General features: G+C 34.5%; 2 protein-coding genes across 4 annotated transcripts in view; both read right to left on the reverse strand.

Moving 5' to 3' along the window:
• Positions 1 to 1,533: 1,533 nt before the first annotated feature.
• LOC107550248 (ras-related protein Rab-3D-like) lies at positions 1,534 to 5,802 on the reverse strand. Its single transcript, XM_016231487.1, has 4 exons — positions 5,569 to 5,802; positions 3,254 to 3,372; positions 3,033 to 3,157; positions 1,534 to 2,320 (listed from the first exon to the last, which is right to left on the reverse strand). Exons 1-4 carry the CDS (start codon positions 5,800 to 5,802, stop codon positions 2,136 to 2,138), a joined length of 663 nt encoding a protein of 220 aa, XP_016086973.1. The 3' UTR covers positions 1,534 to 2,135.
• Positions 5,803 to 9,251: 3,449 nt separating this feature from the next.
• The window catches only part of LOC107550249 (transmembrane protein 205-like), a 3,163-nt gene continuing 794 nt past the window's right edge, over positions 9,252 to 11,620 (reverse strand). For all 3 annotated transcript variants that reach the window (XM_016231489.1, XM_016231488.1, XM_016231490.1), the window contains exons 3-4: positions 11,444 to 11,607; positions 9,252 to 10,522 (exon numbers count right to left, since the gene is read on the reverse strand). In XM_016231489.1, coding sequence (XP_016086975.1) covers positions 10,220 to 10,522; positions 11,444 to 11,607 — 467 coding nt within the window. In that variant the 3' untranslated portion in view covers positions 9,252 to 10,219. The remainder of the gene's footprint in view (positions 10,523 to 11,443; positions 11,608 to 11,620) is intronic.

The raw sequence follows: 11,620 nt of genomic DNA on the forward strand, positions 1-11,620 counted from the left end.
AGCAACCACACAATGCTAAAACGCATTCATGGAGCTTAAAAATTAAAAGCATGCAATGCCACGGTCATAGATATGACTCTAAGGGAATTGAAGAACTTATAAGTATGCATTGAATGTATTGTAAGTCACTTTTGATGCATAAATGTGTAAATGCATGCACTGTAAAAACAACAAAGTGTTTGTGCTGCCTTAAAATTTGAGGTTTAGTCAACTGGAAATGTGATGTTGTATAAAGTGACAACTTGCATCAACAAGTCTGGGAAAGTTATTTTAAGGCTACACTTTGTGATAGCTAACTGCAGCAACTATTTTTACAATGACAAAACCATTCATAACCTGCTTAGTTATGAAAAAGGTAAGCAAACATTTTCTTTAAAATACAAGAAATCTATTTATATTATGCCATTTGTTTTAGTTCCATCAGCCTTGAATGAACAGCACTCAATTAGTGCCTTTTAATGATTCTGAAATAGAAACAAAAAGCAGATAAACTAAATTTTACATGGCCAACACTCCTTTCTGTTGTGTCCACTGTACTGCTGCTGAATGAACCGTACAGCATATGGGTGAAAGAGCATGTTCATAAGAAATTAAATGGGGCCTATTTTTAGGATCATTAAATACTTTCCCCCCTTTAAAATTGTATTTGTACAAAACAAACTGAAATAAAATATAAATGTTCATTTCAAGTAGTTGCAAAGAAACATTTCTCATTTTAATTTAGTTTCAATTAAATTATTTAGAGTACTAATATAACTAAAATTGAAATAAAAATGGCTTAAAACTATTCAGATATATATATATATATGGATTTTTGACTTTCATGAGCTGTAAGCTGTAATCATCAAAATTAAAACAAAAAACTTTTGAAATGTTTTACTTTACATGTAATGAATCTAGAATATTTGAAAGTTTCACTTTTTGAAATAAGTTACAAAATAAAAAAAAACTTTTTTACGATATTCTAATTTTTTGAGATGCACCTGGGTATATATATATATATATATATACACACACACGCACACGCACACGCACACGCACACACACACACACACAATACAGTAAACAATTAATGGGAACCTGATAAAACGTTCCAACACATTATAAGAAGAATTTTGGGGTAAAACATGCTCGTCATAGAAATAATGTCACAATGCTAAAAAAAAATCTTAATGGTCCTAAAATATGTTTTAATTTTAAGCATGGTTTAGTTTGAATATTTAAGGTTTAATTGAACTGCAATTGTCTTTTTCACAATTGCATAGTTGGAGTAAAGGAGTTTTGTTTTTAATAACAACACAACCTCAGTGAAGAAACAAACATTGTGCAAAGGATAAATGATTTATAATCAGAGACCCTCTTTTTTTTACTTTTTCTATGATACATCTGTCCAAATCTGTTCTGATGAAGAAACAAACACTACATCTACATCTTGGATGGCCAGATTTTCATTTTCGAATAAAGTGACCCTTTAAGTACTTTCCAGAAAAATATATTATAAATTATTGTGACAGCATACAGGTAATTTTGGGTAGCAGTTTATTTGCTATCTTATAATTTAAGAAAACGCTTATACCAAAAAATAGCAGTAAAACATTGATTTGAGTGGATATTTCTCAGTGAGTGATGCACATAAGTTTTAAACCACAGCCCATGATTGCACATATCAGAATAGCACAGTGTATTTATCTCCATAATAGTGCCGAATGAGCTGTTAGGACTGTCATTTAAAGCAGATGGACAATACAGAAGCTGCTCAGGGCTGTGGACGTTACAGTATGCGATGAGAAAGTGAACGTGTGCTAAAACCACAAAGATCCATCCAAACGTGGCTTTTTTGAGGGAAAGACAACAGGGTGAGAGTGTGAGCAACAGGTGCGGATGGACCTTTAAACGCTGTGCAGTATCTCCAGCTGTTTGCGTCTTAGTGTGAATATGTACAGGGCGTCACGTAGATCGCAGGCACGGTCAGATTTCAATCCACGCCATCCTATCTCGACCATCCACGTCAACAAACAACACTGAGCATGTTTAGCAGATGCTGTTTGGGCTAAAAGAAGGAAAGCAAAGATTATCCCAAATAGCAGTGAATAGGTGAGGAGTTCTCTGTGTGATGAAGATGGAGAGAGTGTGTTTTAGCAGGCACAGCCGCTGTGTCCCTCAGAGGACGTGTCTTGCGGACTGGAGTCTTTGTGTTTGGACACTGGACCGTCTCCGTCCATACTTTCATTCATCTTCTCACATATCACGTCCACCAGACACTCAAAAACCTGCTTCACGTTGATGTTGTCTTTGGCGCTGGCCTCGAAAAACTGGAAACCTGAGGAAACCAGAAAAAGAGCAGAACTGTCTGTATGCCAGGGTTATTATAGTTAACTGAAACTAAAATTATTACCAATAAAAAAACTTGTCTGTTACTTGAAATAAGATAAATGTTAAAAATAAAAAAATTTACTAAAAATTATCTCAGCTAGTTGCCTAGACAAATTTCTCAATTTAATTTAGTTTAACTTAATTATTTAACTAAACTTAATAATATATATATATATACACACACACACACAGTATATATATATATATATATATATATATAGAATTTTACTAAAAAAATAATTAAAAATGTGTATAAGAAAACTGTGGAATAAATGATGTATATCATGATATATATAAAGATCCATGTATAATATATTTAACTTTCAAAACTCATTTACATACAATTTTACATACAAAGTTACATATTTTATTTACATATGTAATATATTTAACTTTATTTATAAATTATTAATTAATAAATAATATATTTTACTTATAGAATATTTAAAGAGATTATTAAGGTGTGGGGAAATAAATAAATAAAATAAAATTTAAACAGATATAGATATTAGATTTAGAGATTGTAATGGACAGAGGCATGGCAGTTAGTGCACATTGAGACCAGTGTTCATAATGAGATTGAGTCATCTGACTTTTTTTTTTTCCTCTCCAGGTCATTAAAACAAGCAAATAAAACTGGCTACTGTGCATCCTCTCACCGAGTTCCTGAGCCAGTCTCTGACTGTCCTCTGCCGGAACGAGTCTGTCATCTTCCAGGTCACACTTGTTGCCCACCAGTATCACCTGTGCATTATCCCACGAGTATGTCTTTATCTGAGTGGCCCTAAGAGCCAAACATGCAGGACGTAAACATTAAACACTCTTAATACACACATAACTAACAGATGCATGCGTGTGTGTGTGTGTGTGTTTCACTCACCAGTCCTGAACGGCGTTGAATGAGTCCTGGTTTGTGATGTCGTACATTAGCAGGAAGCCCATGGCTCCTCTGTAATACGCTGTAGTGATGGTTCTGTAGCGCTCCTGTCCGGCTGTGTCCTGAATAACATAATCATTACAATAATCCTAATTATATGCGGGAACACAACATCCAGGCTTGTGAGGCTGATGTTGTGATAAACAGTCTTCATGGTGTTTTTACCAATGATGACAAGTAGATGGCAGAGTTGCCGTTGTGTTTTTCCCAAGAAACACTACTATATTTTTCTGGTGTTCAATTCTGAAGAGCCAGGGTTATATAATGATCATCCTTTTGACACAAATCTTCAGATATTTAAAACATATAAGGGTTATATATGAAGTAATATATATTAAAATGTTATATATATGCATATAGTATGTATATTATAATGTAAAACACACACACACACACACACACATATATATATATACTGTATATATTAATGTTTTATCATAAATGTACATATTTAACGTGTTAAGTCAAATGTATTAAAATATACTTATATTAATGTATATTTTAATATAAATCATTTTTAATCTTAAATGCTATAGTTAAAATTTATTTTATATTTATTATCATTTATTCACATTATTTAGTATATTTATATATCTTTATGTAAAAAAAATAAATACGCGTAAAATATTTTTATATATGAATGTTTATACAAAAAATAATACTAAATATGCAGCAAGTATTTATATTTTAAAATTACAAACATTTGATTGAGTTGATCTTTACTTTTGGATACTGATCATACTTTTTGCTTCTATCATTTATCTATCTACATATATGCAGACATAAAAAAAGAAACAAACAAACACAAATTTACAAAAAATAAAATAAAAAAAAGAATGAATTAAAAATCATCGAAGAGGTCTATGGACTATTGGTCTGGTTTGGCACAGCAACTATGTGCCGTCGCTTAGAAACCTGCTATTGGCTAAACTTATTTGTATGAAGAGCCATCCCATCATCAGAGAGGGAGGAGAGAACGTGTTTCCTGGGCAACCAGTGGCTCGCACAGGTTTACACACGATCCACTAATGCCTGGCAAGAGTGACAGACAGCAGAGATGAGCTCCAGACTACAGGCAGATGGACAAAAAAAAAACGGAGACTTTTCAGAATACAGAGCGGCAAAAAAAACTGTATGCTTTATGCATCATAAGCATGAATCATGCTCCACTTTATCGCTATAATATCCCCTTTTAGGATCTGAACCCAAACCTCTAAAGGCTCTTCAACCACTAGCCTATTTCCATTTCTAAATTATGCATAAGAGACATTTATTTTATTAGAGTGAGCTGAAAATGCAAAAATGCACTGCAACCTTTTCATCGAACAGAATCGTCCCAATGCATCTGCAGAACTCTTTCAAACTCAAGGTTGAACAGACAGTCAAAGGCTGACAGATGCAGAGGTTCAGTGCGGCTAGGAGGAGCTTTTATCAGAAGCACAAGCCTTTCTGTTACTGGATCAGAGCCACAGCACACATTAAGACCTAAACTAAAGCTACTTCAGACGCTTTTCAGAAAGGCGGGGCATAGAGGAGAAACAATAATGTACAGTATGTGGAAAATAATGTGTTTTTTTAACTTTAAACCGCATAAACACATTTCATTTCACCAAATACACAAAATAATGTTCTTTTTAGCAGCATCATATGACCCCTTTAAATAAAAAAAATCATTTTAATATTATGAGAAAACTTTTTAAATCAAAATTTAATTGATTGATTTTTTTAATTGATTTAAAGTTTTAAATCAATATGGTTCTTTTGAACTCTCTACTCATCAAAGACTCCTGAAAATAAATATTCTAAACTATTAAGCAGCACAACTGTTTTAAACACTGATAATAATCAGAAATGTTTCTTGAGCAGAAAATCAACATATTAGAGTGATTTCTGAAGGATCCTGTGACACTGAAGACTGGAGTAATGATGCTGAAAATTCAGCTTTGATCACAGGCATAAACTACATTTTATAATATATTCAAATAGAAAACAGTTATTTTAAATTGTAATAACATTTCAAAATATTACTGTTTTTACTGTAACTTTGTTTTTACTGTGTCGAACAAATGAAGACTTGATGACCATAAGAGACTTAAAAACATATTAAACTTGCTGGCCCAAAACTTTTGAATGGTAGTGTTATTATTCAAACATAATTAATAAAATACTTGAATAGATGAGATTAGATTGCATTAAAATAGTTTAAAAATAGATATTAGTTTAAGACATCAGACTGATCAGGTGACAATCAAACTCACCCAAATCTGCAGTTTGATCCTCTTGTTGTTGCGAAAAACGGTTTTGACCTTAAAGTCGATTCCCACCGTGCTGACGAAGGCTGAAGTGAAGGTATCGTCCGCGTAGCGAAACAGGAAGCTGGTTTTACCGACGCTGCTGTTGCCGATGATGAGAAGTTTGAACATGTAGTCGAAGTTTTGGTCAGCCGCGTCTTTCTGTGACGGCTTGAGCCGCGAGTCGTTCACTGATGCCATCTGAAACAGAGAAAACGAGTATTTCACGTTTCATTTCAAAATCAAGACAAAAGCCACTTGGTAAGATTGAAAAACCAAACCAATTCTGCTTATTTTATGTCCTAAAATTTTTATTTAGATACACTTACATGCATAAAACTATATGAAATTTTACTGAACTACCTCCAAATATCTTTGGCTTCTCATTTAAAGTCAACATATAAACAAAACTGGCCTTTTCTTAACACACGTTAAAAAAACAGTCCCATAAAACATTGTTTTCTCATCAAATATCCTGTTTCACTCTGAGAGCCGCGAGTCGTTCACTGATGCCATCTGAAACAGAGAAAACGAGTATTTCACGTTTCATTTCAAAATCAAGACAAAAGCCACTTGGTAAGATTGAAAAACCAAACCAATTCTGCTTATTTTATGTCCTAAAATTTTTATTTAGATACACTTACATGCATAAAACTATATGAAATTTTACTGAACTACCTCCAAATGTCTTTGGCTTCTCATTTAAAGTCAACATATAAACAAAACTGGCCTTTTCTTAACACACGTAAAAAAAACAGTCCCATAAAACATTGTTTTCTCATCAAATATCCTGTTTCACTCTGAAATACGTCACATTACAGAAGTAAAATAGGTTTGCGAACGCCGCTTCATGTTGACATTACATGTTCTGGTCTGAAAACACATCTCTGATTACCCTCGGAGCACAACCTTCAGAACCGGCCATATCCACCGACAGAAGAGCTCAAACTAACAGGCATGGAAACAAAACCCCTCCACCGTCCAGCTGATCAATCAGACCCTCACGGGCCTGATGGAGAGGGTCTCCATGGCGACAGGCCCACGAAACGCAGACCCATTAAAAGGCGAGAGGAGCGCTCCAAACACCACTCCTCTCCAGAGGTGGAGATGTTACTACAAAGAGAGTGACTGCCCACAGCAGCTATTGTCTCGAGCACACGAGAGCTCTTGATAGGTAGTATCTTTTTGAACTCAATGGCAATATAATTTAGAACAGTAAGTTGGAGAGTTGGAGGGGCTGAAGGACCTGTGTAAGTGGCACATGGAGAGACACTCTGGTTCTGATGATCATGTGCTCACTGCTTGGAGAAGCTTGTAACTGGTGGTTAATCCTAACGGTCAGGTTTACAGTGTAGGGTAAGGTTGCAAAATCATTGGGCAAGACAACAAGAAACACTTAAGAGGTTATGAAACATCTTCCTATTTTAAGAGAAAAATTGCTCTAATTAAAACAAGCCCAGAATGTGTTAAAAGTTAAATGTTTACTCATAGTTTCTTATTTTAATACTTTTATTCAGCAAGAATGCATTAAACTGATTGAAAGTGACAATAAAGACATTTATAATAAATATCTATTTCAAATATCTGCTGTTCTTTTTTAAATTTCTAAGAAAGGATCTTTAGGAAACGTATCAGTTTCTGGAAAAATATTAAGCAGCACAACTATTTTCATCATTGATAATAATGATAATTGTTTCTTGAGCAGCAAATCATCATATTAGAATGATTTCTGAAAAATCATGTGACAATGACTAGAGTAATGATGCTGAAAATTCAGCTTTACTTCACAGGAATAAATTACATTTTTAATATATATTCAAATGGAAAACAGTTATTTAAAAAATTGTAATAATATTTCACAATATTACTGATTTTACTGCATTTTTCATGAAATAACTGCAGCCTTGGTGAGCATAAGAGCATCATAAATGTAGTCCATATAACAAAACCAATAACATTCTGGATATTTCTTGTGAACTATCCCTTAAAGTAGCCTAATTTGGCAAACAATGGCAAAAAACACAACAGAATCTTCTCTTTTACTTTCATACAATTATATGCACGTATAAACAACTTTTCAATTAAACAATGTTTTCACTTGCTGTTACTGCCTTATTGTTCAAATGAAACATTAAAATTGAGTAAAATCTTAAGCTCCCTATAAAATCTTGTCACATGTTGAGCATGTGCACTGACTGCATGAGGCCTTCTAACACTAAAACCAAAGCCAAAGATGTCAATGAAAGTGGATTTTATTGCATGATCTTCAATAACAAGACAAGCCAGATTACACAGCTGGCCCAAATCTCCCAAACTACTTTGCTGTTTCGTTTATAATAATTTCTCCAGTTCAAATGCGTGTCTGGATGAAACCCTAAATCAACCCCATAAAACAGACCTTACATGGCAGATCTATGCTCGCCATTCATTTTACTGCTCAATTTAATGGTTTTATACCAAATGGCACTCAGCACAGCTCTCTGTCCATTAGTAAGAACACCAAATCCATTCCCACTTGTCCCATTAGAGACACAATCAATATTGCTATGGATTGTATGGAACCCCTTTCCTTCCCCTCCATTACTTTAATCTGCATAGAATCAGAGCTTAATATTTCACACCAACTACATAGACCTACTAAAACATTAACTTCATATGCCACCACCTTCAGTTATGCAAGAAGCTTTTAAGAATTTAAGAACAATTGTGAATAATACGTCAAAATGATTTTCGTTCACATGGATCCAAGAAAACGCCTTAAAACGCTGTATTATGCATGCCAGACCAGTAGTTGGCGATGTCTCAGTTAATACTGAGACGATAACAGTATCATTTTCAAAACTTTTGAAACCCGTTTTTCAAAAGTTTACGTTTTCAGGCCCCCAAAACTTTGTTGGTGTTTAAAAAAATTGCGAAAACGCATAAAACGTTTTTTTTTTTTTTTTTTTAGGTTAAATACCGTAATTTAATTTGATATAATGTTAATATACCAACCTACTGAAGTACTGAAATCTGTTTTGTACTTTTGTAATACACTGATAACCACCAAATTCAGGTGGTGATGAGAAAGTCACATGATGAACCAATGCCCATCACAAGCAGCTTTTAGATAATAACAAATATAGAAGATGCACAGTGTCATTCACACAAACACTAAACACCATCATGGTAACACACATGAAACTGAAATAATGCAATAAACATTCATTTAACAACATTAGGTGTAACACTCAACCCTAATATACAAAACTGATAAGAAAAAACTAAGAAGAAACATAGTTATTTCAACAAAACAACATCAAATTTGAAATGTAACACAGGGAATTCTGGGAATGTCGGTTATTCACTGTAAACTATACGGTCTTTTTCACTTCCAAAAACGGTATACTACCGTAAAATTTATGTCCAATACATGTAATGTCCAATACAGTTTTTCACCGTATATAGTAGGGGAATTTACCGTTAACCATTTAACAGGTTTTACTGTAGCATTTTTACAGTCTTTTACTGTTAAATTCATGGTCATTTTTTACAGTGTACTTAAGAGTAAACTGTATTTATTTTTTTATTGAAACTCAACATACATCGGTGTTTGATATTTCTTTAACTGAATAAATGCTTGTTCATGGTCAATAAAAAAAACTGTCCGTTTGCAATGGACACAAACACACACAAATAACGTTTGCATTCTTATAATTAAAAGGGAAAAAAGGTGACAACAGATCTTCATAGCAAAGGCTTGAATATGCATTTGTATGTCACTCAATCTTCAACAGCACCATCCTCCATGTCCAGTAATAAAAGGAAGTTTACTTTGCTGTTCAAACATCATGTTTACAAAGATGATCAAAAGTTCAGTTACTATTCATTGCTTTTCCATAGAGTTTAATTGCCATTTTAGTGTCATTCATTCTATAGGAAATGTAAACAGCATTTTATGATTGGGCATTCTAAAATTGGTCCTCTCATTTCCATAAGCCTTTCCACAAACAGCCCTCTAGTGGGAAAATATATGTACACATTGTGAAGCATTAAGGCAAAAGCAGATAAGAATTATACTTCAACAAATTAGAACACATTGTTTAAACAATCAAACAGCTATATTATCACTAATGCATATTTAAACAGACAGTCTGTTTATTATAAACAAAAGATTCAATGCAATTACCCACTTTGAAGCATTTTAAAGTAGGGAGAAATACTGTTAACATCCATAATAATATCATTTAATATGGCTGGAAATATGTTTACATAAACTCCAGACATAAAAATATGCGTTTTATACATTGTCTGAGAGCGATTCACAAGAATTACTCCTTATATAGAAAGATTTCAAAGGAAAGTCATGGACAAATTGGGCTGAAATGGACTGAAACCCGGTCACAAATAAAACGGACTAAATCGAGATCCGAGTCCACTTTTATGGACAGTGTGAATACAAAATCAACTTTTCACTTTTGGCTCACTTCAACGGTTCTGAATTTGGTTATTTTAACCTTAAAGAACAATAAAAACTCTTGTTGTATAAAAACTAGGAGCATTATTGTTATACAAAACATTCCGACAGGAAAAGAGAACATACACTGACTGGACTCTTTCTCATAAACGCACAACACACTCATATAGTTCTCAAATGGAGGGCCAGGTAAATGAGATTGATGGTAGTGGAGAAAAAGCCTATAAGGTTGCAGAGGTTGGACAGACCATGGTAGCGGTAGAAGGTGGTCCTGTGCTCCTTGTATTTTGGGTCCTGTTCACGGAGTTTGGCGTATCCTTCTTTATTGGAGCTCATACCCACCTGATTCCCCAGACCGTGTTCCTTCTCGATCTCCTGCATGACCAGCATGCACTCTGTGGCAGATGGACAAAACCACTGCGCGTTCAGACCGGCCATGATCACGGCCACAAAGAACAGAGTCATCTGCTCAGAAAAAATAAAAACGGAGCGTGAGAGAGGCGTGAAACGAAATGAAGAATGAGAAACACAAATTTGCTGAAAGTTTACTCAGCCTCAGTCCATCCAAGATGTAGTTGAGTTTGTTTCTTCATTGCAACAGATTTGGAGAAATGTAGCATTACATCAGTTGCTCAGCAATGGATCCTCTGCAGTGAATGGGTGCCGTCAGAATGAGAGTCCAAACAGTTGATAAGAACATCACAATAATCCACACGACTCCAGTGCATCATTAAACATCTTGTGAAGTTAAAGGCTGTGTATTTGTTAGAAACAAATCCATCATTAAGGGGTTTTTAATGTTAAACCATTGCTTCCAAATAAAATATGAGACCTCTATCCACATTATTGCTTTCTCTGGTGAAAAAGTCGCCTCATCTGAATTGAGAGAGAAATATGCACAGATCAAGCACTGTTTACAAGTGAAAACAGTCCAGAACAGTTCTAAACAAATGTGTTGGTGGATTTTGATGTAAAGAGGACAACAGGGGATGGACTTTTTCACTGGAGGAAGCATCGTTATTATGGGTTACAGACACATATTTGAGCCAGCACCGATAAAGTTTAAATGTGTTAATGATGGATTTGTTTCTTACAATACACAGCTGTTTGGTTCACAAGATGTTGATTGATGGACTGGAGTGGTGTGGGTTATTGTGATGATTTTATCAGCTGTTTGGACTATCATTCTGACGGCACCCATTCACTGCAGTGCATCCATTGCTGAGCAAGTGAAGTAATGCAAATTTCTCCAAATCTTTTCCCATGAAGAAACAAACTGCATCTACGTCTTGGATGGCCCGAGTGCACATTTTCAACAAATATTCATTTTTGGGTGAACTACTCGTTTAATGAATCATGCAGAAGGCAAACATTTTGATTGGTCACCTGTATGCCCTCATGCCAGTCCAGCAGTTCTCTAGGGTGGTACACAGCATATATGGCCAGATTGACTGCATCAGCACCCAGCAGACAGTAGAAATAAAATGGGAATAACTTGCTTTGCACAAGACCGAATGTGTGCATGGATACCTGGGAAATCAGCACAAAACCTGAAAATATAAA

Source organism: Sinocyclocheilus grahami, unplaced genomic scaffold (genome assembly GCF_001515645.1).
Source record: "Sinocyclocheilus grahami isolate Dianchi unplaced genomic scaffold, SAMN03320097.WGS_v1.1 scaffold393.1, whole genome shotgun sequence".
Lineage (NCBI taxonomy): Eukaryota > Metazoa > Chordata > Actinopteri > Cypriniformes > Cyprinidae > Sinocyclocheilus > Sinocyclocheilus grahami.